Genomic DNA, 18,736 nt, shown 5'->3' with positions numbered 1-18,736 from the left:
TTACTGTGAACCACATTTTGTAGGATAAATATTTGCAAACTCATATATTTCATCTTTATACATAACAAGAATTTTTTTAAAGAGAGAGAGAATTTTTTAATATTTGTTTTTTAGTTTTCGGTAGATACAACATCTTTATTTTACTTTTATGTGGTGCTGAGGATCGAACCCAGCGCCCCACGTATGCCAGGCAAGCGCGCTACTGCTTGAGCCACATCCCCAGCGCAATAACAAGAATTTTTTTTTATAGTTCCTCTCTCTTCCCTTCTCCCAATTCAACCAGGAAGAACTAAAGGCAGCCCAGTAAGTTGGAGACAGGGAGCCATACCAAAGAAGACCCACGCTGGGAGAAGGGAGCACTATGTTTTTTGGAGTAGTACATATGAGTTACTGAATGTAGATTGGTATGCAGGGAGAGGTTGAATATAACCAAAAACGATTAATTAGTACTAAAGAACAGGACTAAATGGCAAAAGAATAACATTGTGGGGCTTTTTATTATTACTATTATACCTGTTGAGTAACAAATTTTCAATCTTACCAACCTCACGGTTACATGAAATAACTGGGCACAGAGAACTAGGCAGCTGTTCTTCTATGAAAGGCTGAGGATGAAGAAGATAGCCAAATTTCCAACTTGTAAGATGTTTTTCCACAGCAATCAGTTCTAGGCCAATTCACAAAGGTTTGCCTAACATAAGCATGTCAAGCATGAATATGAATACCCTGAGAATACTACAACATGAAGGAAATTACACAGTCTTTTGCTGCTATCCTCACCATATTCACTCTTTCCTCAGAACAAAAGTTTCAAACAAGCCACTCTTTATGACACCCGTAATCTGGAAAATACCTCTACCATTTCACAGCACCAGAGGATGTCCAGGAAACAGCACAGCTGGCCTCTAATTGCCCATCCCTTCTCTCTGCTTGTTCTCCTTAAGGCCTCCTCAGCACCTGACACTGTAGCCACTCTTTCTGAACCTCTGTCCCACTGCTCTGTGCCTGCACTCTCTTGGCTCTCTCTTCCGGGGTCTGGCTGTCTTTTCTCCAATGCTCTGAGTGTCTCCTCTTCTGAGATTCTAAATGTGGTAATTTCTGATAATTCAGTCCAAATATCTTTTGCTTATCTCCCTCCCTAAACTGGGCTTCCTCCCCAAAGCTTTAACAAATGACTCACAAAGACTTACATCTGAAATTTCAATCACCTTCTTCTGCTCCTCTTTCTCTTTTGCCCTAATCATGACCCACTCAGTCACTGGATGATTCTTCCTTTAAACTGTCTCTTGAATTCATCCATTCCGCTTTAATATTTTCTACACCCCTCATAGAGTCCCTTATGACCTTCAGACTGGACTATTACACACTAACACAGAAGATATTCAGATATTTGTTAACCAATGATCCTAATCCTCGGACTTCAGTTTCTCCCCTCTTTATCAAAACCACACATTGCTACCAAAATGAGCTTCCTAAAATGCTGCTTCAATCATGTCAAACTGTTACCTAGGGCTGGGAGCATAGCTCAGAAGTAGAACACTTGCCCAGCACGCATGAGGCACACTGGGTTCAATCCTCAGCATGGCATAAAAATGGAGGTATTAATTTTTTTTAATTGTTACCTAAAAACTTCTACAAAAATCAACAAGAAGACAACAAATGTTAATGATTTTTCTGTTTGGGAGTTTATCATAAGGGTATTATACTTTCCAATGTGTAATGTTTAGATATTTTTATCTTAATTATGCATTGCTTTAACAATCAGAAAAATTGAAAAGGTAAGATTTTATCATTTATAATTCAAGAAGCTCATTCACACACTTTGTGTGTGTGTGTGTGCTTTCTTTGTCCTCAGAAGTTTATATGAAATTGTAACACTGATTAGCATGGAAAGGAAAGAGAAATAAAACTATTTAGAGCTTTCTACTTTCTATAAAAGGAAATCTAAAACTTAAACCTGGTATCCAATACCCTCCACAGGTCAGCTCACAAACTCTTCCGACTTTCTCTTTGACTGCTACTATCTACAAGCCCTCATTCCAGGCACATTTCTGCTCCCAACATTAGGACTCTGTCACCTAACTCAGAGCCCCATTCACTGCCACCTCCACTCATCCCCATTCAAGTCCTAAGGTCCCTCTTGCCCCACCTATTTACATGGACTTGGAAAGCTGTGAAGCTCTCTGATCCAAGTCTTATATTGTACAGTTGAGGAAACTAAGATTCAGAGCTGAAGCAACTTGCCCACAATCCCTCATCGGGGGCACAGGATTTCATAACTTCCAATCCAATAATACTCTTTGCATTTACTACATGAAGCCTCCCAATTTTAAGCTCATTGAAAATAGGGTGTCTTTATCATCTTCAGATGTTTCCTGGCTGGTGTTTCCTCTGATCTAGCACATGAGAAAAAAGTTACATAGTTTTAGCTTTATTTAGATCCTTACTAACTTGGCTCTGTTTAAAATCTATTGCCAGCATAACAGTAATCACATAACAGCCTGTCTTTTCTCCTCTTTTATCTTTACCATAAAATTGGCAAAGAGTTTAAAAATAAATAAGAAATCACAATGAAAATATCATCCTATAAAAGTGTCAGTAGATGTATATTTTTAAATATCTTTGTTTTATTCATTTATTTATTTATTTATTTATTTTTTGTGTGATGCTGAGGATCAAACCCAGTGCGCCACACATACTAGGCAAGCACTCTAAGTACTCTACCACTGAGCTACAACACCAGCCCCATTAGATGTATATTTGCCTACCTAGAGGAATGATGGAGTCAACAGGATTCACAAAATGACTATAAGTGTTTATTAGCACTTACATTACCCTTTCCTTTCCTGTTTAGGGCCTAAACATCTATTGTCTAAACTCCATCTATAAACTATAGTTGCCATCTACTTCTGTAGGGGTTTTAACCCAACTGAGCAGCAGGATCAACTATGGTGGGCTTAATGTATAGAGATCCTGGTTCCCACCCCAGAGCTACCGAATCAGAACCATCAAGACTGAGGCCCAAACATAGCAATGCATTCATCCATCTACTCCTTCAACAGCACTGTGCTGGGGGGTGGGGATATATCTTCCCTGAATGGAGATTTTCTCCTAAGTAGAAAGATATTTATCAAATAATCACACATATAAGTACATAATTACAAACTATGATAAAGCCTGTGAATTAAACCTACAAGAATTAAGACATCTGGAGATGAGATGGGGAAAGAAGAGCCAGATCAGGTAGGGCCTTATGTAGGCCATAGTAAAACGTATGAATTTTATTCTGAGAGCAATGGAAAGTCTTTGGAGAGTTTTAACCTAGAGAATAACAAGATCCAAAAATGTTTAGATTCCTTTTACTGCTGAGTGAAGAATTGGCTGCGAGGGGGGAAAGTAAAAACTTAGAAGCAGCTCAGGACATGGCAACCAGGAAACAAAGAGAGAGCTCTGCTCACCAAGGACAAAATGCAAACCCCTAAGGCACACACCCAGTGATCTACTTCCTTCAGCTACAACCTACCTGCCTATGTTTACCACCAGTTAATCCATTTCAGTGGATTAACTCACTTATTAGCACTTACATTATCCTTTCCTTTCCTGTTTAGGGCATAAACATCTGTGGTCTAAACTATAGTTGCCATCTACTTCTGTAAGGGTTTTAACCCAACTGAGCAGCAGGATCAAATATGGTGAGCTTAATATATAGAGATCCTGGTTCCCACCCCAGAGCTACCGAATCATGTGTCTTATAATCTAAATATCTGAAGAATATTAAAGGGTAAACATTATGGGAATGGGTAATGGTCTGTATATGAGTAGGAAATGAGTGAGCTGTTAAGGAGAACTCCAAGGCCACCCACTTGTACAACTAGATGAATGCAGAATAAGTCAATTAGCTGGAAAACAGGAAAACAAAACTGGAGTGAGTTGGAAAAATGGAGGCAAAGAGATTCTGTTTAGAAGACTGGCTAGATAGGGAGTATGAAATCATTGTAGAGGTATATAAGGTCAAAGTGCTCTATTTCTGTTTGTTTATGTGAAAGACTTAAATATAATAGATTTTGTGGAATGATCTGGGAGAGAAAGGGATCCAGGTTGATGATCTAGGAGAAATGAGAGGTTATTAGTACTGTAAATTTTGTGAGATAGCAGTAGAAGGGAGAAACCAAGGCAGAGTAGAAGTATTGGTCTTAGATATGAAGAATAACATCTTTTCTGTAGAACAGTAAGCATGAGATGGACACAGAGGCAGATAGGAGTTGAAGAAAGACCCATCTGATGAGTTCTGTGAAGCAGAGCGGGAGAGAATCTACCTGAGATGAGGAGGGAGGAACCAGAATTTCCTATGAGACAGACTTTTCCTGAGTCCCTCCTCAGAAAATATTGTAAATATTCTGTTGCTCATGAAGACTGGAACTAACCATCTGAAGAGCTGAAGTCATTCTATACCTGAGAGTTAATCATAATGATAGGACTTGGGGGAAATGGAGCTACCTCAGATGTCAGACATGAACTGTACAAGGCTCCAGTGAGAAGGAAAGTGGTCAGGCATCCAGTGGCACAGGCATACTCATTCCTAAAAAGTTTTCCCATTTGCTATTCAAGTACATTGCACCATACAAGAAAAAACACTGGCTTTCCCTGATGGAACAGTACTAACTAGAAACATACAAACAAAAATCACTCACATAGCCCTCTCTTTCCCAAAGAATTAAGGTTTGTAAAAACATATAACATGACTACCTTTTTTGGAAACTCTGGCAAGCAAGGCTTGGAAAAAGCAGTAACATAGCCACAGCTTCATATTTAATGAGAAAATTGTCCCTGCAGTAACAGAATTCTGTTTCTTATCCTTTACTCCTCAATTCATCCAGGGGAAGACTAATAATCCTTTTTAGCACCCCACTCTGGTACTGTCACCTCCAGTCAGCACCAGCAAGTTATAATATTCCAAAATTCCCTCTATGCCACTGAAAATTAAGCATCGTATAGAACTATAAACATATATTACACAAATGTCAAATTCTTGGTTTTGATGTGGTACTATAGTCATGAAGATATCACCATTGGGTATACTACATAAAAGATACCCAAGACCTCTCTATATTGCCTTTGCAATTTCCTGTGAATCTACTTCAAAATAAAGTTATTTTGAAGATTAATCTTTTTATGCCTTATATGACCAAGATTATATGGCTGGCTAAATGCTAGCTAATCTCTAATAATACAGTAATGGATAATGGTTACCAGATAACCTATGTGCTAAAACCCAAGTCTCCTAGTCTCACATGCTCACTCAGAAGGCATGGCTGTTGTGGCCAAGATCTGAGACACATAGGAACAATCTAATGTGTGGCGAGGTGATCCATGTGACACCCTCAAACCACACAACAGCATCTTCTCCATCAATGGGTAGAGCAGGTTCTGATGACATCTAAATTCACACCAAAAAAAGTGATCATTTTAAAACAGCAATAGCTGTACATTTTAATTTTATAGGGCTGAAAGTATCAAGAAATCTAGCTTCTCACCCAAACCCTACTATAATACATTATATGAATCTTACCATATCACCACCCTTCATTCAGATTCTTCCTCCATAAAATGAGGAGATGGACCCAAGCGATGTCTAATCTCTCCAGTTCTGAAACCCCACAGTATGTGCTGGGGTTTCCTTAGATCTTCAATGTTACTGATGATAATGACATACTTAGGTCTGATCCTAAAGTTTTCTAACTGATGCTAAAAAGATGAGGGATAGGGACAAGACATTTGAAAGTAAGGCACTCCTAAGGGTGGTTCCTAGAGAGAGAAAGAGCAACATAAGAATTCCTCACAAAAATTCACATCAGCCGGGTGCAATGGTACAGGCCTGTAATCCCAGCAACTCAGGAGTCTAAAGCAGGAGGATCACAAGTCCAAGGCCTCAGCAACTTAGCAAGACCCCATCACAAAATACAAAAAAAAAAAAATTTAAAGGAGCTGGGGTATAGATCACTGGTAAAATGCCCATGGGCTCAACCTCCAGTATCAAAAAAAAAAAAAAAATGTCACAGGGTTCTCAGAAATTAAAATGCACACCATCAAAGAACTGGCAGTAATAGATCAAATGGCTCAATAAAGTCATAGGAATAATCTGCAATGAAAACTGTAAGGACAGTTTAAATTTTATGAGGAATTAGAACCATCAAGACAAGATCTGTCCAAACAAAGATGTGGTCATTTGCAAAGGAAAAACAGCTCTGACAGTGAATACAAGTTGACTGCAATCTTTTTTAATTTTATAAATCAGGAAGTCCAGAAAATTAATCCAAAAGTCATATTCCCCACTGGCTGAAGTTCTCAAAATGAAAAAAAAAATAAACATATTCTTACTAAATTGCAGAACCATACAGCATAGAATGAATATAAGTCAAAGAACATCACAAATGATAATAACTGATAGCAGGAGCTCAGGAGAAACTGTTCCTTCACTCCATTCTCACTTTCTTTCAACCCACAAACATAAACAAGCTCCTATAACAGGTCAAATGCCATATCAGAATAAATATAAAAATTAATAAAACAGGTCAGGATCTAACAGTCTAATGAGTGAGACATATTTTTTTAACTACACTGGTCACAATTTGAGAAAATAAAACAAATTCTGGAGTTGGTCAGTGGTCATGGTGGCATCACAATGTGAAGGTATTTGATACCACTGAACTGATTAAATGGCAAATCCAATGTTATGTGTATCTTTTCACAATATTTGTTAAATGAAAAAAAAAGACACTGATCAACAAGTGCTGTCATAGTGCTGTCTCTAAAGGCTCTGAGGAATGGAGAACAAAGTATGACACTTTTACCAAGAAATCAGCATTCTAAAACCAATTCCTCTCTCACTTTCTCACTGCACATTCAAGTAAGAACTGGAGATCTTTCCCTGCAAAAAAAAGCATTCTTCTTATAAGCAGAGGCCAGCAACAGTATTTTGGAAGCCTCATCAACATTCCAGAGAAGATGCCACTGTTTTCTACCCTTCGTGCTTCCTGTTAAGTTGTCATCACAAGCCAGAGGGGTTACCAGATGCTATTTGTAGAGTGCTTCAGGGACAAGATTTGTCCAAACAAAGATGTGATCATTTGCAAAGGAAAAACAGCTCCTGACAGTGAATACAAGTTGACCTAGTAGGCAACAGCAGGGCAGCAAGACTGGGAAAGATAAGGAGTATTCTGAAAAGCTTTGAAAAGTAGTAAGATCTTTGCAGCCCTCTACAACTAACTCTAGAGAAAGTAGATGCCACTGTTATGAGCAAAGGAACAATTCAATGAAAATTGTTTATTAATTACAAATAATTTGACACTCACAATTTATTATACAGTCTCCCAAAAGAGAAATTTCAAGCTTTGAATCTATTTGAGTTTTCTATTATGAGCATTCTATTTCTTGTTCCCGTTCTCAACACTGAAGATTAGGACAAAGGCTGAGAAACTTCAGTGATGGCTACAAGAGACTACAAGATTATCGGGCTTAATAGTTCCCAAGCTGGCGTGTATCAGAAGCACCAGAGATGCTATTGTAAAAATATAGATTGTCCCAAAAATTCTCATTTAGTATGTCTAAGATGCAGGGAGATCTACTGAGCTAGTCACCTAGAGAGATAAAGTAAATAGCTGAGAGTGTCACCACTAGGAAATTCAAATAATTCAGATAACCTGTCCCCAGTTCCATACAGTGTCCATTACACAACAATGTCTCTCAATAGAATAAATACTAAAGACGCCTCACTCTCTAGTCATTTGTCAGTACTTCTCAAAATGTCGTCCAAAAAAACAAATATAATTTCCTAGAATTTCCTTGATACAAAGTACTTAGCATTTGTCAAAATCAGAGACAGAAAGCAGAAAGGTGGTTGCCAAAGGTAGAACAAAGAGGGACATTGGGAGTGATTGTCTAATAGGTACAGAGTTCCAGATTTGCATGACAAAAAGAGCTCTGGAGATGGATGGTGGTTATGGTTGCACAATAATATGAATATACTTAATTCCACTGAGCTATACACTTGGAAATGATTAAGACAGTGAACTTTATGTGTATTTTATTGCAACTTAAAAAACAGAGGAAAACTGCAACTATTTGGGAAAGACATCAATACCACCAAAAAGATAAAATGCCCAGAGAAGCACTGCAAAAAAAAAAAAAACAAAAAAAAAAAACAAGCAAGGTCTAACTTTTAAAACAAGTTATCTTTGCATAGTGTATTTGCACATTAATTCAAATCAGAACACATTTCCCCACTTAACCTAGAATGTAGCTAAAGTATGACAGCCCCATAAAACATACTTCAATGCTGAAATGTCACAGCTAAAAATAAACCTCTTCCCTTTGAGGGGAGGCTTGGTGTTCAAGGAAGCTGAAGGAGAAATGACAGAAGAGAACTGAGCACTCAAAGTATGGGAGAGGTAGAAGAGACGGCAATTCTTCTAAAGAGAAGTACAGGGCCGGGGCCATAGCTCAGTGGTAAAGCGCTTGCCTCGTACATGTGAGTCACTTGGTTCAATCCTCAGCAGCAGGGAAAAAGAAATAAATAAAGATATTATGTCCACCTACAATTAAAGAAAAAAAATTTTAAACAGAAGTATAGTCCCCAAAGCAGGAAAAAAAAAACTGCACATTTGATGCAATTATGCAAATTAAGCATATGCATAAATAACACCAAAATGTGTCAGTGTTGTTATGAAATTTTACTAATTTTAAATTAGCAAAGGACTTTAAGAAGACTTCAAAATAATAATCAAGAGTTCCTCTACAATTAAAATAGCCTTTGAGGGGTGAGGTTGTGGCTCAGCAGTAGAGCACTCATCTAGCACATGCAAGGCACTGGGTTCGATTCTCAGTACCACATAAAAATAAATAAATAAACTGAAGGTATTGTGTCCAAGTACAACTAAAAAACATATATTTAAAAAAAGCATTGTAAAAAAAATCATAGGTTCGTTAATATATAAACTGTCCTTGTCCTTCCACCATATACCACACAATGAAGGACATAAAAAAAAAGAGTAAAACTTAGATCAAAATAAGTACTCATCATTTCATAATTCATCATTAAAAATACTGAAGGTGAAAGCAATACTTGAAGGTCAAATGCAATTTAAGTTATTCCAGAAAGGTTAACAGTAAAATAAATGACACATTATCTTAATCTTCTACAATTAACTTGTTATAATTGGATAAAAGCCATGGAGTCCATCAAATGTGTTTCACTAAAGGACCCTTTTCTGACCTAAAAGAAAGTGTATTTAAAGAAAGCCACTTTCTGATTATCCACACAGTCACTATGAATCAAATAATCTGATAAGTCCTGTATTTTTAATACGTTGGCCTTCAGTGGTGATGATAACATCATTGCATACCTTATCTTCAGACAAATGGGATTCAAAATATTGTACTGAAAATAAGTTTCCCCTCACTGAGTTTTATACTGAGTATGGTCACTGCCTCAGGAAAGTAAAAACGTAATCTATGATGGTGGACTATTTTATAATAAATATATTTCCTCCATAGTCATTATTCACTGCTAAAAAGAAAAGCTGATAATAAGCAATATATAGTCCTTAGTGATGCTCAGGAGTCAACAGAGGACAAAAACCAGAGATGAAGATAGTCTGGGTGGCATTTCCAAATATTTCTTTGACTCTACTGACCCCTGGTGGCCATTAAAAAGTTTTTTTAAGGATGGCTTGGTTTTTTGTTTTTTGTTTTTTGTTTTTTTTGTTTTTTGTTTTTTTGTTTTTTGTTTTTTGGGGTTTTTTTTTCATAGTTGTGGGACACAAGTTAATATTTCATCAGCAATAAGAAGTACATGATAAATATGCTTGCCTTCAAAAGGAAACAGATATTTAATAAAATGTAGAAAGGGGGACTGTATTTAGTTCAGGACATTTAATAACTGTTGACTGCTGCTTATATGTAAACCACTGTGCTAGGTCCCAGGAATGGAGGGGTGAACAACAGTAGCTACCCTTATAAAGAGCACAGTCTATTAGGGACCACCAACTAAAAGGACATGAATGCAACGAGAGGGGCACAGAATGCTAGGGGAATGTTTGGAGGGGTTTGGCCACATTAGAGAATGCCTGTAAAAGCAAGTAGCTAGAATACCAGGAGAAAAAAATAGCATCCCAGGCAGAGGGAATGGAATGAGGAAAAGCTCTAGGATGAGACAGACTGCGAGTTCAAGAGATATAAAGAATATAACATTCTAGGGCTGGGAATGTGGCTTAAGTGGTAGCGCGCTCGCCTAGCATGCGTGAGGCACTGGGTTCGATTCTCAGCACCACATAAATGTAAAATAAAGATATTGTGTCCACCTAAAAACTAAGAAATAAATAGTTTTTAAAAAGAATATAGTATTCTAAAGCACAGAGCTTAAGGTAAGGTGGAAGTTAAGATCAAAGAGGTGAGAAAAGGTTAGATCTTGTGAATATTTTTTTAATTTGTTAAGCAACTAAATTTCCTTAAGAGTGTTTTTCCCCCTACCAAAGCAATATGAGAGTTCAAGTCCATAACTGCTACATAAGAAATTTTGTTGATCTTTGAACAGAAAGATCTCTCCTACAAATTTCCTCCACTCTCTTACTCTTCTTATCACTGGTCCTTATTCTGTCCACCACTTATTGAACAAATTAATCACTTAGGACTTTTCCTCCAGCTAAAACTGCCCTTGTTGTTCACTGTGCAGAGGTGGTTTCTGAATGGACCAGCAAAGGACATGCTGACCCAAGGGCAGCCCATCAGGAGACAGCCAGCCATTCAAAAAGAGGTTTGCTTCTGGGGCTCTGGGCCAGTGTAACCAGCCCCATTCATATCTAGATGAGAACATCTCAAAGGTTGGTGGAAAAGTGAAAAAAAAAATGAAGGCCCATAAGGCGGGAAAACAGCCCCAAAAGCACTGGCACTCATCTTTACAATAAACACTCTTTATCACCAAGGTAGCTCAACCATCTTATGGAATCCTTTGCTGTTATTACAGTGCCTTGTATGCCTTGTATTCTTTTTTTTTTTTTTTCAAGAGAGAGAGAGAATTTTTTAATATTTATTTTTTAGTTTTCGGCGGACACAACATCTTTGTTTGTATGTGGTACTGAGGATCGAACCCGGGCCGCACGCATGCCAGGCGAGCGCCCTACGGCTTTGAGCCACATCCCCAGCCCCAGTGCCTTGTATTCTTCTGTCACCCTTGTGACATTGAATAATATTATTCATATCACCACAGCTATGATATTTGAAAATAGATATCACATGTTTAGCTTTCTTATATTCATTAGAGCACTATAATCCCTCAACACACATTAGACGGATGGATGGATGGATGGATGGATGGATGGATGGATAAACAACTGACTCATGGAGAACTGAAAATAAAATCCAAACTCCTTAAAATTTATAGTATGCTTCCTCGTCTCCAATTTCCATCATTCTCTACATGCTCCAGTAATACTAAACTTCTCCGGAATCTCCAGACACACAGGTACTCTTCCATTTTCCCTGCCTCTACACAAATCCTTCCCTCTCCCCTTAGTCTCACAAATGCCAACACTTTCCTCCTTCTCTACAAGCTCAAGTGTCTTGTCTCTGTGCTTCCTCACTTTGCATCTGCCTCCCCACCCCCACCCTCACCCCATACCACAACCTCTCCACAGGCCAAGTGTGCTCTTCAGCTTTAGACAGCTAAAAGAGTTAAAGAATACTTGGTTTGCTGTTTTTAGCATGTGGCCCCACACAACTACGGGAGAAAAAAAATTAAAGAATTTTGTTCCTCAGTTTAAGAAAAGAACTGAGTCTACAGAATACTTATATATCTATAGATTGTGGACATTATGAAGTTTATTGCTCTAATATAGAGAACTTAAGAATCCTTTTTAATATTTAATATTTGTTTTTTAGTTATAGTTGGACACAATACTTTTACTTTTATTTATTTTTATGTAGTGCTGAGGATCAAACCCAGGGCTTCACATGTGCTAAGCAAGCGCTCTACTGCTGAGCCACAACCCCAGACTGAGAGCTTGAGAATCTTAAAGCAATAAAATGAATAGAAAGCAGCCTTTTACTCCAAACTGAACTAAAGATCAAATGAGAAGTCAAACAACTCGTGCTTACTAGCTGAGCATACCTGGGAAGTTCCTCTATGTGGCTGGGCCAAGATATTCTCATTATAAAATGGGCACAATCATGCCCACCTTACAGAATTACACAGTATGCAGAATAAATACGAGAACATATCTAAAATACCTTGGCTGTGCCAGGCCAACCTTCTTAAAACTCATTATAATTACATGACACTACAGAGAGGACTAGCTGATAAAACCAAAGAGTATGAAGGCCCAGTGTTTACATTATAAGCAACCCCTGAACACCAGCCCTTCTCTCTCTGTAAAACAGTGCCCCTATGTCTTCTCTAATTTTGTATTTGTCTAACATTTTGTTTTGGCTATTACTTAGCTATATTATAAATAAATAAAATAACTTAAGACCTCAGATGCCAATCCTACAATCATGCTCTGTGTGTGTGTGTGTGTGTGTGTGTGTGTTCCTGGGGACTGAATCCAGGGCCTTGTGCATGCTAGGAAAGCACTCTATCAACTGAGCCATATCCCCAGCCCCAACCATGCTTTTAATAATTACCCATAACATTTTTCTCTACAAGTTTGAAACTTTTTATAACATGGCCTCCAATATTCTTTAAAACCATATCGTGTGCTCAATAGAACTTCTGCTAAATTAAAAAGGATAAAATTGGTAAACACATCTTGTAAACATCCATAAATATGAAGTCTGGCTATCAAGCAAGTATCAAAAGCCCCATTATGGAATTAAAAAGACATGGAATACATACACAAAAGAGTTTTATTCAGCCAGAATGAGGAATAGAATTATGTCATTTGCAGGAAAATGGATTATCTTGAGAATATTATGTGGAACAAAATACACCAAACTCAGAAAGTCAAGGTTGTACATTTTGTCTTATGTGGAAATAAGAGAGGAAAAAGGAAAAGAAAGGTGGGACATATCATGAAAATAGAAGGGAGATCAACAGAGTAGAGGAAATGGACCAGCAGGAGGGAGAAGAAGCAAAGAGGAAATACTGGGGAATGATATCGGTCAAATTATGTCATTATACTGTGTGCACAAATGAGTATGTAACAATCCCACTATTGTTTAAAATTATGATGTACCAATAAAAAAATATGGAAAAAAGACCAAAAAAAAGTTTTTAAATGTTCATGGTGAGAGGGGGGAAAAAGAGTCCTATTATGACCCTAACACAATCCTCTTTCATATAGGTCAGTTCCCACAACTGAGTCCTACACGAGACTCCAAACTACAGTGCATCATGCAAGCTGTAATTTCATGCAGATCATGCAGATCATTTTACATATCACCTAGTTTTTACATAAAGAAAAACTTACAATATATTTTCTTTATTTGACATAAGGAAAAACATAGATTTGTAGGTTATAAAATATACATATTATAAAAAAATAAATATCAACTATGCACTTAATGACCAATTTATATCCCATTACTTTAAATTTCTTTATTTTTAATTATGGTAAATTATACATAACAAAAAATTTCCCATCTTAGCCATTTTTAAGTGTACTGTTTAAATATGTTCACATTTCTGTGCAGCAAATCTCCAGAACTTTGCATTTTAGAAAACTGAAACTCTACCATGAAACAACCCCGGTTGCCCCTTCACCCCCCACCCCCCACCCCCCGCCGGAAACCACTATTCTACTTTCTGTTTCCATGATTTTGACTGCTGTAAATGTCACACAGCATTTGTCCTTTTGTGACTGGTTTGTTTCACTCAAAATAATATCTTCAAGGTTCATCAGGTGTCAGAATGGCCTTCCTTTTTAAGGGTTAAGAAGAGCCCATTACTTTTAAATAGAGCAAAAGTAAGAACAAAATTTTGAAGAAAGAATTAAGAATACTACGGGCTGGGGATGTGGCTCAGTGGTAGAGTGCTCGCCTAGCACATGCGAGGAGGCCCTGGGTTCGATCCTCAGAACCACAAAAAAATATATTAATTAAATAAAGGTATTTAAAAAAAGAATTAAGAATACTAAATATTTTAATTGAAATTTCAAAAACTAAGCTAAGCTCTTTCCCTGGGTTGCTTCTTTGGGGAATGGAAATTCCTAGAAATAGAATCACAATTCTAAGATATGATAAAAAAAATCATGTATTTCCATTTGTTTACTGAGGTTCCTCTTATCAATAACAAGTTTGCCTGGAGGTAGGTTATCTGTTAGGTTAAACCATATAAAATTGCTGCTATTAGGCACTTTTGACCTTAAAAAAGGATAATTTCATGTCCAAACTGATAATTTATCATTTTTCTTTTAAACTCATCTAAAAGATACTGCTTTGAATGTGAAGAAAGGTGTACTACCTCTTACATCTACTAACCAGGGCCCAGATTCAAGGTATTTTTACCATAATGTTGTGGTTATGGAATTATAGGATTAATTTGGAGCACAGGCTTTTGGCTCCAGGCTTCCTGGCAAATTGGTAAACTCCTTCAAACTTTGTTTTCCTCATCTAGAAATTGAGTTTAATAAAATCTGTTTTCAGAATTATTAATTAATGATTGTGATAATACAAATTAAATGTGGAGCACACCTAGAGTTGTAACTCAGTTGTAATGCACTTGCCTAGCATGTTTGAGACCCTGGATTCCATCCCCAACACCAAATAATGATACCTAAAATTGAGGCACCTATTAAATACTGGGTACTCTTATCTTACTCAGATCTTAGGTTAATGAGTGATTACTCTTTCTAATACTGTAGCTTTCAGTGGTACAGGAGGAGGGTATTTCCCTCACAGGAAACTTTGGCAATGACTAGAGATATTTTTGTTTCACAACTCAGGGGAGAGGAAGCTGCTACTGGCATCTAGTAGGTAAAGGCCACACATACAACTCAATGTCCTACAGTTCATAGGACAGTGCCCACAAGAAAGAATTTTTGTCCAAACATCAATAGTGAGAAGCCCTGTACTAATAGAATTATTGTTTACAGCTCTTACTCATAAATATATATTTTTTAAATTTCCAAAGAAAAATGGGGAAACACTGAATGGACCTTCAAGTATCATACAGTAATGCACAGGAGAAAACCTGAGGCAGAGAGATGAAGGTATTTTAATGCCCTGCCCTGTTAGATCTCAGAGCTACACAAGTTGGCAGCAAATAAAGGAAATAGGTGAAGGCACTGGGGAGAGAGAAGGTTTAAGAAACAGAGGTCAACATGACTGTTTAAAGTCATTATTTCTTAAAACAAAGACAAAGGGTTAGTTAGTTCAGTCACTTGCCAGGAACTGTTCTGAGACATAAAATTTGCCAAGTAAATAGCTACGTAGTCATTTCTTAGTTTTAAAATACTCAATGCATGTAATAAGTAAGCAAACACTTATTTAATCAGTTTTATACCCAAATGCTAAAAGGTTTTAGCTTTCAAACATTTTATTATAGAAAAAAGATAACAATGATTAAAATGTTTTGATGATAGCTAACCCACTGATAAACATGGTAAATTAAAAATAAACCACTTATATTGTCTTGATGGTCATATTAATTTTTTTCCTATTTGTTAAATAAGCGACTTGGGATATACTTTCCCACCTGAATGATTTAAATCATTTTAATATCCCCCCAAAACACATTTATACTTACATTCACTTGAACTTGAATGGACCAGTCACCAAGGATTGGATGTGATGATACTTGAAAAGTTTTGGAAATGACTCCAAGCTCACTTTGTTGTGACAACCATTGTTGGATCAAATTGGATTTGGGGTCCTAAAACAAAAACCACACATGTTAACTATATAAAGGTTGCCCCTGTACACATGTATCCTATTAGGTTAGGAATGATGTTTGTAGTACCCTGAGACACATCCAGAACATTCCCCAAAATAAGACACTAAGATAGGTTTGGGGAAATGTCACGTCTACACTACTAAAGAAAACAAATCAAAATTTTTTCTTCTATTTCCCCCGAGAACATCTTGATTCTGCTCCAACTTTTAATTCCTGGCACCATGTTTCCTTCTACAACATGGACATCACCAAACTTAAGGTGGTGCCAAAAGAAAAATCTGCTGTAGAAATAACAGGCCCCAATTATTAGAGTCTCACTATGTCAGGCACTCTGCCTTGTCTCAAATAATTCTAATTCTGCAGGACTGCATTGTCTTCACCTCGTAGTTGAGAAAACTAATGCCTGGCCCAATATTCTAGCACCAAACACATGATGGAATTGAGCATTCAAATCCGGGTCTCTTTCAATTCAATCACAGCATATCAGAGAAATGTTTAACTAAGGACATAGATGAAAATCACTTGAGTCTTCCTGTAATCTCCCAGACAGTATCTCTTCATGGAGTACTCACCCCAGGCACTCCAGCAGCTAACCCAGGTTCCTCTCACATTCCCAGCCCCATCAATTCTGTCTCATCCTCCTTCTCCCTCTCCCTCTCTCTTTCTCTATGTCTCTCTCTCCTTTTCATCCTCACAGTCCACCACCATATCCTGTTTTCTAACAACTGCGAATAATCTCATCCCTCCAGTCTGCCCCCTCTGATACAGCTTTCCCACTGCACAGTGTGATCCATCTGAAACATAGATCTGAGAATGAGGTACATGGTTGAAATGTTGAGCATAGTTCTTGGCATGTAGCAAGCAATGAGTAAACACTGGAGTGATCATTCTAATAGACCAGTGGATACTGATGACTTTAGTCTACAGAATGGACTCTCCACACTTTTGCATGGCTTACAAGGCCCTTAGCAATCTGTCCCCATCTACATTTCTACACACATCTTCTTCCAAACATACAAATTTGTTTGCAGTTCACCCAGGAAGTCCACACATCTAGACCTCTGCAGTTGCTACATGGAATGTTCTTCCTTCTTTGATCACTAGTGAAATGAGCTCCAGCTTCTTACCCTCCATACACACCTCCAACAGGCAAAAATGACTATGTGGGCACCACTGAACCTTCAATACCTCTGGAGTTTACTCCTCTTGAGTGTAACTTACTAGTATAGGCAGTAAAAAAAAAATGTTTATTGTATATATTTTATTTTACAAAAAATATTTTTGTTCCCAACTAGATTTGAATTCCTGACAGCAGGGAGCAAATGTTTTCTCTGATTCTTATTCTCTGTCCTTTGACTAAAATTAACGAGTTGGCTCTGTTATTAGAAACCAGAAGAAATCTCTCTGCCAGAGTAGGGAGATGAAAGTTAGGGTAAGCACAGTGCTGAGAACTGAGTAGGCAGTAGTTTAATCAATTGAGAATCAAGCAGTAAGCTAGAAACTAATTGTTAAAACCAGTGACCAAAGGCAGATCAAGAAGAAGCAGGTCACTGTACCCTTGGCCAACTCCTGAGACAAGTATTGTAACTGGCAGCTGGCTCTACTGGGCCTGCCACAGCATGAGGCATGGGAAAGCTGTGCACTTTAAAGGCCCAGGAAGAAATATAAATAGCTAATAAATATGTGCTGTCTAGTAATTAAGGGAATGAAAATGAAAACAATAAAGTACTATTTTTCTTTTTGTAGACTGACAAAGACTTTAAAAATGAACAATAATTCTCAACATTACTTAAAGGGTAGAGGGAGGGAACACCCATATTCTGCCAATGTCTTATTGTGGTGAAGGTGTCATGTCCCTGTAAACAGAGGACATCATGAACTGACATCTTGGTGACTTTGTACCTGGAAGATCTCGGTTGTGGGGTGCATGAGATAATCCCTCTGGTTTCCCAAGCCCATCTTGGACTTACATCTAACCCTCACCAGTAAGGAAGACATAGGCGATATAGAACCACCAGAAATGATTACCGAGCACAGCGGGATTTGAACAGGCCATGCATGGCACCATCACAGCAGAGTCCAGCATTTGTACATGGTCAGCTCCTGCTGTACCCACACAGGAGGCCACTTAGAGTTGAACAGTGGCCCCCGTATAGCCACAACAGCTGTGTGCCAGAAACACTGGAATGGTGACTCTTCGAGTCACCTCTGGATGGCTTTGGATCTCCATCAGATGCCTCAGCACAGCACTGTACCTGCTGCCTGCACCAGACTGTCTCAAGCAGTAAATTCCGTGACTGGAGAATGTGTCTACAAGGACTGCTTCTGGAATGCAGGATTATATGCAAGGCTTGTGTCTGTTTGGCATATAAAATCAGAGAAGTCAAATCACTCAGGATTTGATGGCCCACCTGACCAGAGCTATGGTTTTGAAGTTGCGATAGCTTCTGCAGAGTGTCAGGGCACAGTCAGAGGATATACCCCTAGCCAAATATACCTGTTCCCACACAAGATTGTTCACCTATACCAGGAGTAACAAAAAAGTTCAGGGTAGAAGCCAGCCTTCACAGTGGCAGAGACCCTTATGTCTATAACATTAGGCCAAACTGACAGAGGATGTTCAAGTTAAGGCATGTTACTCATTGCCAAAAAGCCTCTGAAGCCCCTTTCTTTCCTGAGGCCAATGACTGGGGCAGGCAAAATGAATAACACCAGCAATCCCCACAAAAAAACACTGAAGGTCCCTGAATAGGCAGTGATGGTCCCTATCTTAGTTAGGTCTTACAGCCATTCTTGGCTGGGTAAAATAATTCCCAAAAAGTCAGCTTGCTGACTTGCAGGAGTGCTTCTGCA

General features: G+C 38.0%; 1 protein-coding gene across 11 annotated transcripts in view; it reads right to left on the bottom strand.

Moving 5' to 3' along the window:
* The window catches only part of Cd109 (CD109 molecule), a 169,280-nt gene that overhangs the window by 79,725 nt on the left and 70,819 nt on the right, over nt 1-18,736 (bottom strand). For all 11 annotated transcript variants that reach the window (XM_048805689.1, XM_048805690.1, XM_048805691.1 and 8 more), the window contains one exon: nt 15,737-15,862. In XM_048805689.1, coding sequence (XP_048661646.1) covers nt 15,737-15,862 — 126 coding nt within the window. The remainder of the gene's footprint in view (nt 1-15,736; nt 15,863-18,736) is intronic.

This window comes from Marmota marmota, unplaced genomic scaffold, assembly GCF_001458135.2.
Source record: "Marmota marmota marmota unplaced genomic scaffold, marMar, whole genome shotgun sequence".
Lineage (NCBI taxonomy): Eukaryota > Metazoa > Chordata > Mammalia > Rodentia > Sciuridae > Marmota > Marmota marmota.
This window is presented reverse-complemented; position numbering and strand designations above follow the sequence as displayed.